Source organism: Cherax quadricarinatus, chromosome 74 (genome assembly GCF_038502225.1).
Source record: "Cherax quadricarinatus isolate ZL_2023a chromosome 74, ASM3850222v1, whole genome shotgun sequence".
Taxonomy (NCBI): domain Eukaryota; kingdom Metazoa; phylum Arthropoda; class Malacostraca; order Decapoda; family Parastacidae; genus Cherax; species Cherax quadricarinatus.
This window is the reverse complement of record NC_091365.1, coordinates 20,893,792-20,914,411: the sequence shown is the minus strand read 5'-3', so window position 1 is coordinate 20,914,411 and position 20,620 is coordinate 20,893,792. Positions and strand designations below refer to the sequence as shown.

General features: G+C 41.8%; 1 protein-coding gene across 3 annotated transcripts in view; it reads right to left on the bottom strand.

Moving 5' to 3' along the window:
* Positions 1-20,620, bottom strand: part of LOC128700109 (uncharacterized) — a 150,793-nt gene that overhangs the window by 32,010 nt on the left and 98,163 nt on the right. For all 3 annotated transcript variants that reach the window (XM_070100822.1, XM_070100823.1, XM_070100820.1), the window contains exon 5: positions 7,855-8,047. In XM_070100822.1, coding sequence (XP_069956923.1) covers positions 7,855-8,047 — 193 coding nt within the window. The remainder of the gene's footprint in view (positions 1-7,854; positions 8,048-20,620) is intronic.

The following is a 20,620-nucleotide window of genomic DNA, read 5'->3' as shown; positions in this document are numbered from 1 at the left end:
TTGGTGACGAAAGGGGTGGGGGGGCTGGCATTGTTGGATATGTTGATGACACAACGATTTTAGTAAGTGGTAACAGGGATTTGCCTCGGGTGGAAAAGTTAGTAAATGTTTTTGAAAAGGCTTCTGGCATGTCAATTAATAAGGAGAAAACGAAGTATATGGATCTTGGAGATAGGTTAAGTGAGGAATGTGAAGTAGTTGAAAGGTGGAAAAAGGTGGACCAATTACTGATATGTGGGATCGTTTATGTAAGTGATATCAAGTTAGCACAACAAATAAATTCAGTGCGTATTGTAGATGGTGTACTGAAGCGCCTCAGTGGTTTACGAGCTGCACACTTAACTTTGCATCAAAGAGTAATTACAACGAATGTCCTATTATATAGTAAACTTTGGCATGTAGCAGCAATATATCCGATACTTCGTAGTGAGATACAAAGGTTACAAAAGCGCGTTTTTAGATTCATTTGGGGTACTGGAAGCGAATGGTTAGGTAGAGCGGTTGTCACACTCCCGGTTGGCCGTGGAGGGCTGGGTCTTATAGCTGTTGAAAAGAGGATTATGAGTGTGTATTTGAAACGTAGTTATAAGCGGGAGGGGGGGGCGAGGGAAGGCGGACTTCATAAGATACGTCAGGATATGCAACGGTGGTGGGTGGGTAGGGAGTTCATAATAGGTGAGGCAATGTTACGGGTCATCATAAACATGAGCGATCCTTCACATATTAAATTGGGAAACCTTGATGGGGTGGAAGGTAAGGCAGTGGTAGCAGTGGTAGAAGGTGTTTATCCGATGTATGATTGGCGTAATATCTGGGGGCGTTTGAACAAATTACGTTTAAAACCTAAAGTACGAGAAGTAATGTATAGATTTTTACATGGGATCTTACCGTCTGGAATGGTTTTATTCCATAAGAGAATACGGGAGGATGGGATATGCAAGGCTTGTGGTGGATGGGAGACTGTTTTCCATATAGTGTATTTTTGCGAATGTATGGAACTAATAAGGGTTTGGTTGGGTAAGGTAATAAGGTTAGTGGGAGGGGGGGGTTTGCAGGTGTTGAGGGTTTTAAGCTTAGACATAGGTGGGGTGAATCAGATGGTAGAGAATGCGGTAGGGTATATAATTACGGATTATATTTATATGTCTTGGGCTATGAGAGGAGCGAACGTGTGTGAAAGAATTAATGCATTAACAGCAACTTTTTATAGGACAAAGTGTAGAAATAAGGAGGTGTATGGGGGGAGATGGGAGAGGGATTTAAGTGAGGGTTATAGGAATTTCACTTTACGGGATTTACGGGAGTTGAAAGGCAGGTAAGGGGGATGAAATGGGCTGGTTTCCTAGAATGGTCGGTAGCATGATGAGTTTGATGAATGTTATATGAGGTATGTCCGGGGTGCAATTTTAACATTATTTGTTCCGAGTGTTTCAAGTACAATACAGTTATATTTGGAATTATCGACCTATAACTATGTATGTGTATATATATGCATGTGTTGTATGTGTGTGTATATATGTATGTATATGTATGTATGTATGTGTATATATGTGTATATATATATATATATATATATATATATATATATATATATATATATATGTGTATGTATATATATATATATATATATATATATATATATGTATGTATATGTATATGTGTATATATGTATGTATTGTATGTATGTTTACTTTCTTGTATATACCTTTAATGGTTTTTCTCATGAACATTTTCAATGATATACAATACATATTTTCTATGCGCATTTATGATTTTGATACAATGTGTAAATGTCAAAATGGCTTTTTATGTTCCAGTTTAATTTACAATTGTATTTTTGTAAGCACAATTGATTTGGTGCCAATAGAAGTATGTAGTTTAAGAGTTTTACGAACCCTTGAAGTTGTAAGAATTGGATGAAGTTATTCATGGTTGAGTTGACGGAATATTATAACTGACGTTGTAAGTGATTGTGTTCAATTAGACAACATACTTTATATACTTATTTATATGTATGTACATGTATGGTAAATTGAAGTCTGATTTTAAAGGTGAAGAGTGGGTTTTCCTTTTTTGTTCTTTTTTTTTTCTCTTGATGGTAATACAAGGTTGTATCATGTACACCAACAAATATGGTTAGGGGAATGTGGTAAAATTTTCGTGTTGATTAGACATTTATAATACAGATGAAATACTAGGCTTAGGTTAGGGTAAATTTATGATAATTGTGGAATGTTCTTTGATTCAAACTGCTCTTTATTATACTTGTATTTTATTATTCTAGTGTAAATTAAGAGCAAGGATGATTAATTTGAGGAAGTTAATATAGGTTTGCATGTTTTTGCGAAAGTTACCTTATCCACATGTAGCTAGTATAGGACAATTTTAAGCTTCGGTATCTGATTTTATATGTAGGTAATAGTGGTCATATTTGTTATATTGTAATGTTATTCGTTAATGTTTCAATATCTAATGTAACGTTTTTTCAGTTATTTGTTCATATATTGTCATCTTTAGGGTTTTTCCTTTTGTCTATTGTCTATTGTTGGTTTTAAATAAAATATAAAAAAAAATCCCTGTACAATTTCCCTAATACAACATATGCTGACCATTTGCCCCACCCGAATCCGTTGCACATTTCTCAACTTTAATAACAAACATAGCATGTCCTCACACTCGATTAATCCCCTGCCGCTCCACTATTTACGCATGTCGATCATTACCCCACCCACCCAGATGCCCTTCTCACCGCCCGCCCTGAGGAACCGCTGCTTAACATAGAGAGCCTTCACCCATGGCCCCAAAGCCAGGAGACCTAAACCCCCACGACGAACATGGGTCATGACAACCTCCTGGCTTAACCAAGCCCTACCGAAACCCCAAACATAGCGTAAGACCCTTCTCTGCAGTTCCTGAATATCCACATCTCTTAAAGGGTACACCTCAGCCACACCCCATACTTTACTATAAACAAGTGTATTAACCACTACTGTCCTCTGTTGCAAAGATACATCCCCAGCTCTTAGCCCCTGAAGTCGATCTAAAGCCTTATTAACTGCCAATTCTGAGTTCATCATTCAGCCCTCCCTCTCATCTGCCATGTACACGATATCACATATTCTAAGTTGCACCACGACTGACCACCCATACTTTTTGCCCCCCCCCCCACCCATGTGCCCACCTCCAATAATTTCGATTTTGCTTTATTGACGCACATGCCAGACTCTGTCCCCAAAAACTCAACAATCCATCCCACGATCTGCAAATCCTCCTCCCCTTTTAACAAAATCGTGGAATCATCTATGTACCCGACCACACGCGCTGCATGGTCACTGCTCCGCATCCCATGCCTCAAACCACCATCCACCAGCTCATAAAAGGGGTTTTGCATACAAGCAAAAAGCAGCTGGGAGAGGGGGCACCCTTGCCTCAAACCCCATTCCATACGGACCGGCTGCCCCAATTTACCGTTTACCTGTACGCGTATCATAGCCGAAACATACAAGGTATCAACCCATCTTACAATCTCCTCTCCAAAACCCTGCTTCAATAAAATAAGCCTCAATAAATCTCTATCAACACAGTCGTAAGCATTTTGCCAGTCAAGCACGAGGACACCCCTCTTGACATTCCTCCAAAAATTCCCTAATACGTACATGCCCATCCCTCATGCTCCTACCTGGTATGCGTAGCTGTCCCTCGTGAATAACCGACCCCATAACCTTCCTCATTCTATTTCCTAAAACTTTTGCAAAGATTTTATAGTCCGAGCACATAAGAGATATAGCTCTATATGCACTCAGACCCCTCCCCCCTCCCTTTTTGGGCACCAACACAACTACCCTCATATTTTGCGACATACCTAACCTCCCCTCCGTGAGCATGCAATTCAATACATCAACCAAACAATGCTTTATACTTCCCCAATGCGCCCTATAAAAATCATTCGAAATGCCATCTATACCTGGTGCCTTTCCTTTACTCATACTAAAAATCGCCTCCTCTACCTCCTCCACTCGAATTCTACCTTCTAGTACCATTCTATCCCTGTCACTTATAACTTTTCTGAAATCCCTCCCCACCAGGCCACCCGCATGGACCCCCCTACTCCCCACCGTAGATTTTCCCCAAACCATAGATCAGCATAAAAACTCATGCTGTCCGTGGTTAGGAGTACTTGACCCGGCAGGTAACCACCCAAACCCATGCATACTTCCAATTGCAAGAGGGACGTCGCCTGTTGTCTGACCCTGAACTTGCGCAAGACACAACCAGAAGGTTTGTCACCCCAGAGCACTTCTTCCATACCTGCTCTGACTCGAACCGCATTAAAACGTTCATTGTGAATTTCTGCAAGTCGACTACGAAGATGTTCAATGTCATCATACCTACTACTTCCACCCTCCACATAGTAATCATTTAGCTGCCCCTCCTAATAGTTTTGTAGCCCAAACCTCCACCTTGCCTCCTCCTTTCCCCACTTCTTATAATAACGCGCTATTCCAGGTTTGGCACGCATTTTCCACCATTCCTACAAACATTCATCTGCCCTCTGCGTTTCCCAGATATTCTTCCACCAATCCTGAAAAGTGGACCCATCCTCTCCCCCCTCCAAGAGCCGCCCATTCAGTTTCCAATATTCTGAATAAACCCTGATCATTCCATCCCAGTCCAAGTCCGCTAGCACTGCATGGTGATTGGAAAACCCCAGATCAAGGGTCTGTACGCGCCCAACTCGAATTCCTTGTGTTGCATAAATCCTATCCAGTCGGGCCGCATAACCTCTGTGCACAAACGTATGTTCCACCCCCACCCACCCCTCCCCACTACATCATAAACCCCTGCATCCCCCAGCAGATTTCTTAGGACAGGTAGAATGCACCCCGCCCTCCTCGGCTCAACATCCCCATGGCGGATAATGCAATTCCAATCCCCACCTAAGACCGAAATTAAAGGTAAACCCCGAATGTGAAACGTTAAAGCCTCCCTCACAAAGTCTATTTTAACCTTAGAGTTACTGTCCACTGGCATATAAACTCTGATAAAACAAACTCTAACCCCACCCCAATACCCATCCACCCTTACCACCCTTCCATCTCCCCCCTCCTCCCATCCCAAGACACTCCAAGGGCTGGACTCCTTCACCGCTATAGCCACCCCACCCTTTAATTTTAAAGAATTACTCACATATATTCGGTAGCCTTTCAACCGTAACTCTCTACCAAATTTATAATTATGTTCTTGCATAAAACATACATCCACATCGTAATGACGCAATAACCACTCCATCCACACTTTTTTAACTTCAGTCCTTAGGCCATTGGCATTGATAGTAACATACTTGAATTTACAAAAAAGGTGGTTTACCACTATGTTTTTGGGTCTTTCCTGTTCCCACTCGCACATTAGACTGTCCGTCTTTGTCATTCGGCTTCTCGAGACCCCCCTCCCCCCGTACTCTACCCTTATGCTGGGACCTTGAAACTATCCCTTCTGTGACAGGCGGCTCAGCCACTTTCGCCCACGATTTCCTCCCTGGGCACTGTCCTGGTGTCAAGACGTCGTCCATATCCGACGCTCACGCCGAACGTTTGCGGGAGCTGCCATCCACATGCATCTCCTCGCTAGACGAAGCCTCCTGGTGAACCACCACCACCTCATGCGTCCATACGAACGTGGTTTTATCCTGCATTTCCATGTTAGGGGATTCCTCAGTCATTAACTCACGACACGCCGTCGAAACAACAGGACCATGTTCTGTTCCATCTAGAAGGTCCTGCAACACGTCTTCCAGCAACTTATCCTGTGGCAAAACATCAGGCCCCACAGGATCCACTGTAAGCGTGGGCACGGTCGATGCATCCACAGACAGGGTGGCACACATCGTGGACTGAGTGTCCTCCTGTTGCATCTCGTCACTCCAAAGCTTGGGAACTTGCCCAGCTGAGGTACCAGGCTCAGTCACGAAAGCCTCAGCCCGTAGGCCCACAGGTGAATGGTCCCGGGAGTGGACAACCAGTCGACGGGGGCACTGGGCAGCCATATGCTCGAAAGAGTTGCATAGTCTGCAAGTCTTCCTTTGGCCCGCGTAATGAACAAACACCTGGGTCCTATATTTCTCCAGATGTACATAAGAGGGAATCGACTGGCAGAGCGTCATCTTGATGGTGAAGGAGCTCTCCGGGAACCCCTCGTATGGGCCCTCTCTCCACACTCCCTTGGTCGCTGCATGCACCGTTCCGTATCTGCCGAAAACATCCCACAGATCGTACTCCTCCGCCTTGAAAGGCACATTTCTCACCTTGACCCAGGTGACATACGTCGACACGTCATGTAGACACACTTCCACAGCCGAATTCACCACCATTCTCCTTTCTTGAAAAGTTTCCACAATCTTGTTGTAGAAGCCGGCATTCACGAATTTTATAAATATCCTTGACATCCCATTCAAAGCTAAGCCATATAATTCTTCATTGGGGATGCCGTAGACGTCTCGTATAATGCTTGGCAATAATGTGTGCATTGTAGAAACACTGAGGGAGCCTTGTGTGAATGCAACACAGACCGTGTTAACTCTCCTGCCTTGTCGGTCCGCCATCTTGTGACTTGTAGTGGTCTGTGAAAACTGCGCAGATATCAGTTGAATCAGGAGCTACTGCGCAGCCTGTCTGCACGGCCCGAGAGCGATGTCGACAATTGGCGTGTATTGGACAGTTGGCGTGTATTGGACGTGTGACGTGATTTGTTTACTCTTGAACATCAGGAAAAATCGAACATTTCAGCTACTTTGAGCTCAATTTCAAGGTATGTTTAGTCTGTAAACCATTTAAAATCATCTCTATTTCTGTAAAATATCTTTCATTCTATCAAATGAGACCAAGAAAACGAAAATACAATTATAAATACCATACGAAAATACAATGCAAAGTCGGTATAAGTTTATTTTTGGGGGATCTGAAACGGATTAATGTAATTTACATTATTCCTTATGGGAAAAATTCGTTCGGTACTCGAACAGCCTACTGGAACGAATTAAGTTCGAGTACCGAGGTTCCACTGTACATATATGTGTACATCCTGTATTGGGACTTTAGTGTAAGTAGCAAGATATACCTGTTATCTTGTGTGTTTATGAGACAGAAAGAAAAGACACCAGAAATCCGTCCATTGGGTAAAATAATTACAGGTTTTTGCTTCACACTCATCTGAGAGGACAATAATATCACCTCCCCCCCAAGTGATCACAATCATTGTCACTGTACAATGAAAACGATTAAACGAGAGCATCTTGATACACATATTATCTAAAAGAGAGAGGAATTAATTCAAGATTTGTCTTCTTGTGGGGCTACGATCATATATAAAATTTATTGAAAAAAATCTGGTTAGAGCTCAGTTTAAAAAAAAATTTATCCAGACACTTAGTAGTAGCAGTAGTAGTGGTAGTAACAGTAGTTGCAGTAGTAGTTTGGTGGTGGTGGTAGTAGTAGTAATAGTATTTGAGGTGGTGGTAGTAGAAGTAGCAGTAGTAATAGTAGTAAGTGTGGTGTGGGGTGGTGTTAATCATTATGTTGATGCTGGTAGTAGTAGTGGTAGTCGTAGTAGTCATAGTAGTAAAAGTAGTAGTAGTAGTAGTAGTATAAGTAATAGTAGTAGTAGTATAAGTAGTAGTAGTGGTAGTAGTAGTAGTCGTAGTAGTAGTAGTAGTCGTAGTAGTAGTCGTAGCAGTAGTAGCAGAAGTACTAGAGGTAGTGGTGGTGTTGCTGATAGTAGTAATAGTAATTATAGTAGGAGAAGTAACAATGGTAGTAGTAGCATAAGGAGAAGTAAATGAAGGAAGAAACAGACACTTACCTTTTTAAAGTAGCAACAGAGCTTTTCCAGAGCCAGACTGTCCAACTTTTTGTCCTGGTCTTGTGTGAGAGCGACGCAGGTGTTTACTATCAGTCCAGACCCCACCTTCACACTGCGCTTTGCTAGACCATGGATCATGTCTCTGATGCCTGACTCTGTCAGGGTGCTGGGATCACAGGTAATTTTATAATATCTGTTGATAATGATACTTCATTAGTAACCTGTTCCAAACCTTCACCATAACTGATGCCACATCCACCATCACCACCACTATGACTGCAGTCACAATCACAATCACTTCTGGCTCTACCACCTTCTCTTAGCTGGAGACTTCAATATCAACCTTGGCCTACCAGATGATCAGCCTGTAACTGATTTCATCAACAATATGAACAACACACTTCACATACCAACAATAACTAAACCAACCAGGATGACTGAGACAAGTGCAACCTTAATAGACCACATATGGACCAATATACTTGCCCCCCTTAAATCAGGGATAATCACAGACAGCACTACTGGCCACTACCCAACCTTCCTCTTAACAAACATTAGTAAGCCACCACTCGAATACAACAAAGTTTCATTTAGACTCCATGACGAGGCCTCAACGAGGAATTTCACAGCAGACCTAGAGACTGTTGACTGACCTACAGAATTCTCAAATGCCATTGGTATTGACGATTGGACAGACATTTTTCTTAACAAAATACTTAGACAATACAACAAACATTGTCCTATAAAAACGAAACAGATCACGAATAAACGGCTTGGTTGCCCATGGCTAACCGGCACCATTCTGAAATCCATTGATAAGAAACACCAATATGAAAAGCAATATAGACAGGGCTTAATACACAAAGATATTCTTAAACAATATTCAACAGTTCTCACCAAATTAATAAAGAAAGCCAAACAACTGCACTACTCCAGCAGATTCACTGACACAAGAGGAGATATAAAAAAGACCTGGAAAACACTTTCCCAGATTCTGGGGACCCACAAACTGAAAAAAACCAAGAATATTGTTTTAACTAAACCTCATGAAACGCCACTGCATCCCACTGATACAGCTAACAAGATAAACGACTTCTTCTCAAACATAGGATCTGATCTCGCCAGTAAAATCTCACGTACCAACGCCCGTGCCGGGGACTACCTAGATGGAAATTTTCCAAATTTCTTCTCTCTTGTTCCAACTGAGCCCACAGAAGTTACCGCGATTATAAAGTCACTCAAAAATAACTCAGGGAATCTGTCTCATGTCCCACCATTATTGTACAAGCGAGTGGCCCATGTCCTTTCGCATGCTATTACATTACTTTTTAACAAGTCACTAGAAACTAGCACTTTCCCGACACTACTCAAGACAGCAAGGGCTACATCAATACATAAAGGTGGTGACCCTACAGACTTAAACAACTATAGGCCAATATCAAACTTACCATTGCTATCCAAAATCTTCGAGAAACTAGTGCACAGGAGACTATATTCATTTATAACGGCACAAAACATACTCAACCCCTGCCAATTTGGATTCAGGAAAAATAAAAGCATTAATGATGCAATTGTAAAAATGCTAGATCTGCTTTACACAGCATTTGAAAATAAGGAATATCCACTCGGAATTTTTATTGACCTAAGAAAAGCGTTTGACACAGTAGACCACGGCATCCTACTCCACAAACTTGACCATTATGGTATAAGAGGCCATGCGCTTGCTTATTTCAAATCCTACCATACTATTAGGTATCAGTATGTCACCATTAAAGACAGCCTCATCAACACGGCCACTTGATACTGGGGCTCCGCAGGGAAGCGTCCTTGTCGCCTGCTCTTCCTCATTTACATTAATGATCTTCCAAACGTATCCCAACACCTGAAACCCATTTTCTTTGCTGACGACATGACTTACGTCATCTCCCACCCTAATCTTGCCACCCTCAGCATCATTGTCAACGAGGAGCTGCTCAAAATTCTGACTTAGATGACAGCCAATAAACTTACACTTAACACTGACAAAACCTACTACATTATGTTTGGTAGCAGAGCAGGTGTTGCACAACTTAACATTAAGATCGACAACACTCTAATTGCCAGACATAATGAGGGCAAATCCCTAGGTCTATACCTCGACAACAACCTAAATTTCAGCACCCATATCCAACACATAACAAAAAAAGTATCCAAAAGGGTGGGGATCCTCTCCAAGATACGATATTACGTGCCGCAAACTGCCCTTCTCATACTATACCATTCACTCATTTATCCATACCTCACCTATGCTATTTGTGCTTGGGAATCAACTGCAGTAACACATCTAAAGCCAATAATAACCCAGCAAAAGGCCGCAGTAAGAATACTCACTAAATCCCATCTCTGGCAACACCCCCCCCCCCCACTCTTCATAGATCTAAACTTACTCCCTGTTCAGAACATCCACACTTACTACTGTGCAATCTACATCTACAGGACCTTAAATTCTAATATTTACCTTGAGCTAAAACGCTTTCTTGATAGTTGTGACAGAACCCACAGGCATAACACCAGACACAAACATCTCTATGACATTCCCTGTGTCCGACTAAACCTTTAAGAAAATTCAATGTGTGTCAAAGGACCTAAAATCTGGAACACCCTACCTGAAAACTAGAACTGCAGACACATTCATCACTTTCAAAACTACAGTTAGAAAACATCTTATCTCCCTGATACACCCCGTCGACTAACTACATGTAAACCACCTGGTGGTTCACGCTTACACTCACTCACCCATTGACTATAAACACAGAAATATGAAACTTAATCTTAAAATAATGAATCCTAACTAGTCATAAGTTTGCCTATGATACTCAAATATAGACACGATGTATTGTGCCAAAACAAAAGAATTCACATTGCTAAACTCACAAACTATAATGTAGTCACTTAGCTATAATACCATAATCTGTAATAATTCGCTGCCTGACCACGGTAGAGTGCGGTTGTGCTCTGCACCCCTCTGCTGTTTCAGGCGAGCTACACCAGTTCGTCAACAGTCATTGAGTAGTGAGGACGTGTGCTGCTCATTTTCCAACATGGCGCTGCATAGCAACAGGCGCATCAACACTGTTTGCGTTGAGTTGACCCGTGGGGCTGTCACGGGAGCCACGATGGATTTGTTACTACCGGCGATTATCCGTGATACCTACGGTATCGCAAATGAAGAGATATGTGGTGTAGCACTTAATGGGACGACACGGATTTTCGTTAAAATGACGTCAGCAAATGTCTACGAAGCAGTGGTGGATAAGTATCAAGAGACCATTATAGCCGTCAATTCAGCTGTATCAGTACGTCTTCATGATGTATCAAGATACTACACATGGGTAAAAATCAAGAATGTGCCTTTTGAAGCGACTGATTTTGTTATAAAAGATGAACTACGTAATTATGGTACGGTTCATATGGCCTCTGCAGGTCGGTGGGCCGCTGGACCTTATGCTGGAAGTTTGGAGGGAACATATTCAGTCAAAATGACCTTACGCCACCCCATACCGTCCTATATTATGCTGCAAGCATTTCGAACTCAAGTATATGTGACATATGCGGGGCAACGTCGTACGTGTCGGCTGTGTGGGTCGTATGACCACATAGCGGCACAGTGTGGTAAGCGTCGTGGGAATCTCCAAATATCGCAACAGCAACAACCGGAAGAAGTCGAGGAAGTTGAGGGACGAGAACAGTCTTATGCTCACCCGTCTCGACAACGGACATCTTGGAGTGAAGAGGTAGAAAAAGCGCAGGAGAATGCTTTGGAGGATGCAAAACAGCGAGAAGAATCACCGTCACTGGACATAAATAAAGTATTGGAAGAGACTCTGCCCACTATGGGGGAAGAGGATGTAGCGGCGTCTTTAGTGAAGGCACTGGATGTTTTGTTAGACGAGTCGATCGTCAACCATGTGGAGGATCCAGGTGCAATTTTGGGATCGGTTGAACATCATGGTGAGGCGACGGATGGAAGCATTGAGTCTAGTGTGTCGCATGGTATGACGGTAAATGTAGCAGAAGTGGAGGTGCATCACGATAGTACTAAAGAAATCCCAATGCAGGTGGAGGGTAGGACGCGAAAGCGAACTGCGACCCCATCAGACTCAGACGACGTGCTTACTCCTGCCCAAAGGCCAGGAAAAAAGTCTTGGGCGGATGTACAGAGGACAGGGAACAGAGAATCCACGAAACAAGGGTTTATCAAGGTGGTTCCCAAAAAAGGGGGGAGGGATAGAGGTGGTGTAAAATGTATAAGTGAAAAGTCTATACCTAGAACGAAAGGAAAACCCCATTAATTGACTTTAAGGTTTTGACAATAAATATTAACGGTTTGAGATCTGAGCGGAAGCGAAAGTGGTTTAATGAATTTTTGGTGCGTCTAGATGTGGATGTGGTATTTATCCAAGAACACAATTACAGAATTGGATATGAGTTAGAAATGGATGGTTATGATGTGTATATGGAATATGCGACAAGGTTAAAAGGAGGCGTCGCCATTCTGGTAAAGGAAAATAGCCCGTTTTAAGTACGCCATAGTGAAAGGGGGGAGGGGAGAGTGATTAGGGTGGATGGTTTATGGGGTAGAGCACACATAAGTTTTGTATGTGTATATGGGCCGGCCGAGGGAGATGTACGACTTAAAACTCATTTTGTACAAGATGTATTAGTATATTATCTACGTAGTTTACCAAATGTAGCGATAATAGGGGGCGACTGGAATTGTGTAATACGACGAAAAGATGTGGAGCCTCGAGGAGCAGGTTGTTGCTTGGGATTCCTGGGAGATTTATTGACGAGTGTGGGTTTAATGGATGTGTGTGGGGGGGGTGGCATGGTGGAGCATACTTTTATTAGACGAGATTATGCGGCGAGATTGGATAGAATGTACGTGTCTAGTGCGGTTACAGTGCGGAGAGTGAATGTGATAAATGTGGTTTTTTCGGATCATAGAGGAGTTGTAATGGATGTAGATATTGAGGGTGTGCCTAGAAGGGGTCCATCTTTTTGGAAATTAAATGTAAAGTTATTGAAGAGGGAGGAAAGTCTTTTGTCTTTTGGGCATATGTGGGAACGCCTTGTGGTTGAAGCACCTAGAGATGTGGATTTGGTTAATTGGTGGGAAACGATAGCCAAAAAGCGAATTAAGGAATATTATATTAGTCAAGGAGTGAGATATAGTCAGTTACAATACGGTTTCCAACGATATTTAGAGGGGCAGTTGCGCGACTGCTATGTACAAGCGAATGCTAATTATCCTGTTATAGAAATTGAAAGAATTAAGGAGCAACTACGAAATTTACAAAACGAAAGGTTTGATGGGGAAAGGCTTAAGGGTGGAATCGAAGAGGTTTTGTGGGGAGATCGGCCGTCGGCGTGTGTGTTGAGGAATCAACACAGACGTCGCAAAGCAATGGAGTTAATGGGGTTGAATGTTCAGGTAGGTATGCAGGGGTATAGAGTGAATCAGGAGTTGACGACGACGGAGGGTATGAGTGGGTATATAGATGCATGGGTTAAATTGAAAACGCAAAGTGTTGGAATAAGTGAAATTGCATTGCAGTCAATCGGTAGGTTTGTGCAGTGTGAGCTGGAGGAGCATGATCGTTTGATGTTGGGAGGGCCGATAACGGAGTGTGAGACTTGGGAGGCTTTATCTGGGGCGCAATTGGGTAAGGCGCCAGGAATTGATGGGTTGCCCAGCGACTTTTATCTTCAAAATTGGAACGTTTTAAAGGGGTTTTTGGTACGTTTATTCAATATAATGAAGCGGGATGGGGTTTTAGGGGAACAACAAAGGTTGGCTGTGGTCGTCCTAGTTCCTAAAGGCGAGCCATTAACGGTTAAAGATTATCGTGCAATCTCGTTATTATGTGGTGACTATAAAATTTTTGGAAGGATCTTGGCTAACAGAATAAAAAAAGTCCTGGGCAGAGTGATTGACAAGGGACAATATGGGGTGCCGGGCAGGTCTATGTATGAAGGTCACGGTATGATTAGAAGTTTTATTGAAGAAAGAGTAAGATTAGGAAAGGGGGGGGTATTGGCTATAGATTGGGAGGCGGCATATGATAGTGTGGAACGGGAGACGTTATGGAAGATCATGAGATGGCAGGGGTTTGGTGCGGAAATTATATCATGGGCCAAATTAATGTATCAGGAGGCAACCTTGCGTGTGCAGGTGAATGGGAGGTTGGGAGATCGAATTCAGATGGGAAGGGGTTTGCGTCAAGGTTGTCCCCTTTCACAAATTTTTTTTGCTTGTTTTCAAGATCCCTTTTATAGAGGGATAAGGGTTTTATTGGAAGCAAAGGGGATGGGTAATGTAAGGGATGGGGGAGCGGGCATTGTTGGATATGTCGACGATACGACGATTTTGGTGAGAGAAAACATGGATTTGATTCGGGTAGAAACGTTAGTGAAAGTTTTTGAAAAAGCTACTGGCATGACGATCAACATGGGGAAAACAAAGTATATGAATCTTGGAAAAGGGTCACGTGAGGACGGAATGGTTGCTGAAAGGTGGAAAAGGGTGGACCAAATAAAGATATGTGGGATCGTTTATGTAAATGATTTCAAGTTAGCACAGCAAATAAATTCCGTGCGTATCGTTGACAGTGTTCTGAAGCGCCTCAGTGGTTTAAGAGCTGCTAATTTAAGTTTGCAACAAAGGGTGATTACAACGAATGTGCTATTATATAGTAAACTATGGCATGTTACGGTAATATTTCCGATACTTCGTTGTGAGTTAAAAAGGCTACAAAAAAGTGTTTTTAGATTCATTTGGGGAACAGGGAGCGAATGGTTAAGTAGAGCGGTTGTCACACTCCCGGTTGGCCGTGGAGGGCTGGGTCTTATAGATGTCGAAAAGAGGATAATAAGTATGTATTTAAAACATAGTTATAAGCGGGAGGGAGGGGTGAAAGGAGACGGTCTTCATAGAATACATCAGGATATGCGACGGTGGTGGGGGGGTAGGGAGTTCATGATAGGTGAGGCAATGTTACGGGTATTTATAAACGTGAGGGATCCTTTACATATTAAATTGAGAAATCTTGATAGGGCAGATGGTAAGGCTTTGGTAGCGGCGGTAGAAGGAGTATATCCGATGTATGATTGGCGTAATATTTGGGGGCGTTTAAACAAATTGCGTTTAAAACCTAAAGTCAGAGAAGTTATGTATAGATTTTTACATGGAATATTGCCGTCAGGAATGGTTTTATTCTATAAGAGAATACGAGAGGATGGGGAATGCAAGGATTGTGGAGGATTGGCGACTATTTATCATACGGTGTATTTTTGCGATTGTATTGAACTTATAAGGGTTTGGATGGGTAAGGTTTTAAGGTTAGTGGGGGGAGGGGGTTTGCAGGTCTTGAGGGTTTTAAGTTTAGATATAACTGGGGTGAATAAAAGGGTTGAGAATGCGATTGGGTATATGATTACGGATTATATATACATGATGTGGGCTATGAGGGAGGCGGACGTGCGTGCAAGAATTAATGCGTTGGCAGCAACTTTTTATAGGACACAGTGTAGGAATAAAGGGGTGTATGGAGGGAGATGGGAGAGAGATTTTAGTGAGGGTTATCGAAATTTCACATTAAGGGATTTATGGGATTTGCAAAATGGGTAAGGGGACACAACGGGCTATTTTCCTAGACTTGGGTGTGAGCATGGAGTGCTGTTTATAAGGATGTATAATTGAGTTTTGATATCTATGGGCAATATGGTTATTGCCCCGAGGGTTTCAGGAACTAAAAAGTTATCATTTAGAAATGTGTTGTACTACGATTGCATATTATCATTTATCATGCATAAATCATTTCAAGGACTTTATGATGAAAATTTTCAATGACTCAAATATGTTATAGGTGTCTTTAATGATTTTGATTCAAGTGTAATGTTTATAAAAAAAAAAAAAGTTTTTCCTAGCATAAGCTACTGGTTCTTATTTTGTTATATTTTATGCTGTGTTACAGTGTGCTTTTCAGTAATATTATATTACATGTAACTACTTGCATCATTTTTTCTTAGTTCCGCTGAGATGTAAAATTTCACATCGTAGTTTTGTTTTGTTATATTGGATGTTTTTATTGTGACTTTTAGTATTATCCCGTTTCCTTCTTTGTATCCTAAATACCTATGTATGTTAAGATCTTGTGATAATCGCCTAAATTAATGTTTGAGTATCGTGGTGCTCTGTTAAGCACCTGAGATCTTAGATTTAGTCTCTCATACGTGTGTGTTGACAGGCAGAAACCTCACCTATGTGTGCTTGTGTATGTGTGTCATTGTGCGTGTTTAGTTTTTTTTTATATCTCTTCTTTTATTGTACAATCTTTATAATTTCCAGTGTTTGATGTTTTGTATAAGTAACCTTGTTAGAGATGTTCTTTAACAAATAAAACAATATCACTGTAATGTATAGTGTTGAGTGTGAGTGTATATTCACTGTAATATACGGTGTGTTGTGTGTGAGAGTGTATTACCATTGTAATATACAGTGTGTTGTGTGTGTGTGTATTACCACTGTGCAGTATGGTATCAATATTACCACTGTGCAGTATGGTATCAATATTACCACTGTGCAGTATGGTATCAATATTACCACTGTGCAGTATGGTATCAATATTACCACTGTGCAGTATGGTATCAATATTACCACTGTGCAGTATGGTATCAATATTACCACTGTGCAGTATGGTATCAATATTACCACTGTGCAGTATGGTATCAATATTACCACTGTGCAGTATGGTATCAATATTACCACTGTGCAGTATGGTATCAATATTACCACTGTGCAGTATGGTATCAATATTACCACTGTGCAGTATGGTATCAATATTACCACTGTGCAGTATGGTATCAATATTACCACTGTGCAGTATGGTATCAATATTACCACTGTGCAGTATGGTATCAATATTACCACTGTGCAGTATGGTATCAATATTACCACTGTGCAGTATGGTATCAATATTACCACTGTGCAGTATGGTATCAATATTACCACTGTGCAGTATGGTATCAATATTACCACTGTGCAGTATGGTATCAATATTACCACTGTGCAGTATGGTATCAATATTACCACTGTGCAGTATGGTATCAATATTACCACTGTGCAGTATGGTATCAATATTACCACTGTGCAGTATGGTATCAATATTACCACTGTGCAGTATGGTATCAATATTAGGTTTCGGGTTAAGTGAGATTCTAGTGCCGTAATCTTTTGTCGTGTATCTTTTAATATATTTCTGCTATTTGTATCGCACTGTTTTAAATAAAATATAAAAAAAAAAAAATCTGTAATAATTTAAAGTTTAGAATTAATCTAAGTCTGCCCGAAATGCCTAGCCATGCTAGGTGTCCTAGTGGCCCCCTCCGTAATTAGTATTTTAAACCATATAAACCACACAATATTCAAAATCTGTAAACCCCGCATTGTAATCCTTATAGAGAATAAACTTGATTGATTGATTGATACCACTCTCACTGCTGTTATCACCATTATTGTCACCACAACTACCACCGATTATCACCACCACCACTGAAATCACCTCTACCATCACTGAAGTCACTTCAACCATCATTGATGTTACCATTACCATCAATATTGTTATTACTGTCGTCAACGATTTTACCAACACCTCAACTACTGTCACCAATAGACAGCTGCTGCAGCTGTTAGGTGTCACCAGCGGTTATATAGTTTATATTCAAGCTTCAATAGCAGTAATGTGGTGCAGACGTCAAGTACCAGTGATGTGGTGCAGATGTCAAGTACCAGTGATGTGGTGCAGATGTCAAGTACCAGTGATGTGGTGCAGATGTTAACTACCAGTGATATGATGCAGATGTCAAGTACCAGTGAGGTGGTGCATATGTCAAGTACCAGTGATGTGGTGCAGATGTACCAGTGATGTGGTGCAGATGTCAAGTACCAGTGATGTGGTGCAGATGTCAAGTACCAGTGATGTGGTGCAGATGTTAACTACCAGTGATATGATGCAGATGTCAAGTACCAGTGAGGTGGTGCATATGTCAAGTACCAGTGATGTGGTGCAGATGTACGAGTGATGTGGTGCAGATGTACCAGTGATGTGGTGCAGATGTCAAGTACCAGTGATGTGGTGCAAATGTACCAGTGATGTGGTGCAGATGTCAAGTACCAGTGATGTGGTGCAAATGTACCAGTGATGTGGTGCAGATGTCAAGTACCAGTGATGTGGTGCAGATGTACTAGTGATGGGGTGCAGATGTCAAGTACCAGTGATGTGGTGCAGATGTACTAGTGATGGGGTGCAGATGTCAAGTACCAGTGATGTGGTGCAGATGCCAAGTACCAGTGATGTGGTGCACATGTCTATTACCAGTGATGTGGTGCAGATGTCAAGTACCAGTGATGTGGTGCAGATGTCAAATACCAGTGATGTGGTGCAGATGTCAAGTACCAGTGATGTGGTGCAGATGTCAAGTACCAGTGATGTGGTGCAGATGTCAAGTACCAGTGATGTGGTGCAGATGTCAAGTACCAGTGATGTGGTGCAGATGTCAAGTACCAGTGATGTGGTGCAGATGTCAAGTACCAGTGATGTGGTGCAGATGTCAAGTACCAGTGATGTGGTGCAGATGTCAAGTACCAGTGATGTGGTGCAAATGTACCAGTGATGTGGTGCAGATGTCAAGTACCAGTGATGTGGTGCAAATGTACCAGTGATGTGGTGCAGATGTCAAGTACCAGTGATGTGGTGCAGATGTACTAGTGATGGGGTGCAGATGTCAAGTACCAGTGATGTGGTGCAGATGCCAAGTACCAGTGATGTGGTGCACATGTCTATTACCAGTGATGTGGTGCAGATGTCAAGTACCAGTGATGTGGTGCAGATGTCAAATACCAGTGATGTGGTGCAGATGTCAAGTACCAGTGATGTGGTGCAGATGTCAAGTACCAGTGATGTGGTGCAGATGTCAAGTACCAGTGATGTGGTGCAGATGTCAAGTACCAGTGATGTGGTGCAGATGTCAAGTACCAGTGATGTGGTGCAGATGTCAAGTACCAGTGATGTGGTGCAGATGTCAAGTACCAGTGATGTGGTGCAGATGTCAAGTACCAGTGATGTGGTGCAGATGTCAAGTACCAGTGATGTGGTGCAGATGTCAAGTACCAGAAATAATGAAGTGATGTAACTGTTAAGTGTAACAAATAGTTGTGTGTTATGGTTATTATCTAATTTGTTACAGTTGTCATGGGCTGTGTTGAAGTTATCATGTGATGTGTTGCAGTTATGTGATGTGTTACAGTTGTCATGGGCTGTGTTGAAGTTATCATGTGATGTGTTGCAGTTATGTGATGTGTTACAGTTGTTATGGGCTGTGTTGAAGTTATCATGTGATGTGTTGCAGTTATGTGATGTGTTACAGTTGTCATGGGCTGTGTTGAAGTTATCATGTGATGTGTTGCAGTTATGTGATGTGTTACAGTTGTTATGGGCTGTGTTGAAGTTATCATGTGAAGTGTTGCAGTTATGTGATGTGTTGCAGTTGTTATGGGCTGTGTTGAAGTTATCATGTGATGTGTTGCAGTTATGTGATGTGTTACAGTTGTTATGGGCTGTGTTGAAGTTATCATGTGAAGTGTTGCAGTTATGTGATGTGTTGCAGTTGTTATGGGCTGTGTTGAAGTTATCATGTGATGTGTTGCAGTTATGTGATGTGTTACAGTTGTTATGGGCTGTGTTGAAGTTATCATGTGAAGTGTTGCAGTTATGTGATGTGTTGCAGTTGTTATGGGCTGTGTTGAAGTTATCATGTGATGTGTTGCAGTTATGTGATGTGTTACAGTTGTCATGGGCTGTGTTGAAGTTATCATGTGATGTGTTGCAGTTATGTGATGTGTTACAGTTGTTATGGGCTGTGTTGAAGTTATCATGTGATGTGTTGCAGTTATGTGATGTGTTGCAGTTGTTATGGGCTGTGTTGAAGTTATCATGTGATGTGTTGTAGTTATGTGATGTGTTACAGTTGTTATGGGCTGTGTTGAAGTTATCATGTGATGTGTTGCAGTTATGTGATGTGTTGCAGTTGTTATGGGCTGTGTTGAAGTTATCATGTGATGTGTTGCAGTTATGTGATGTGTTACAGTTGTCATGGGCTGTGTTGAAGTTATCATGTGATGTGTTGCAGTTATGTGATGTGTTACAGTTGTTATGGGCTGTGTTGAAGTTATCATGTGATGTGTTGCAGTTATGTGATGTGTTGCAGTTGTTATGGGCTGTGTTGAAGTTATCATGTGATGTGTTGCAGTTATGTGATGTGTTGCAGTTGTTATGGGCTGTGTTGAAGTTATCATGTGATGTGTTGCAGTTATGTGATGTGTTGCAGTTGTTATGGGCTGTGTTGAAGTTATCATGTGATGTGTTGCAGTTATGTGATGTGTTACAGTTGTCATGGGCTGTGTTGAAGTTATCATGTGATGTGTTGCAGTTATGTGATGTGTTACAGTTGTTATGGGCTGTGTTGAAGTTATCATGTGATGTGTTGCAGTTATGTGATGTGTTGCAGTTGTTATGGGCTGTGTTGAAGTTATCATGTGATGTGTTGCAGTTATGTGATGTGTTGCAGTTGTTATGGGCTGTGTTGAAGTTATCATGTGATGTGTTGCAGTTATGTGATGTGTTGCAGTTGTTATGGGCTGTGTTGAAGTTATCATGTGATGTGTTGC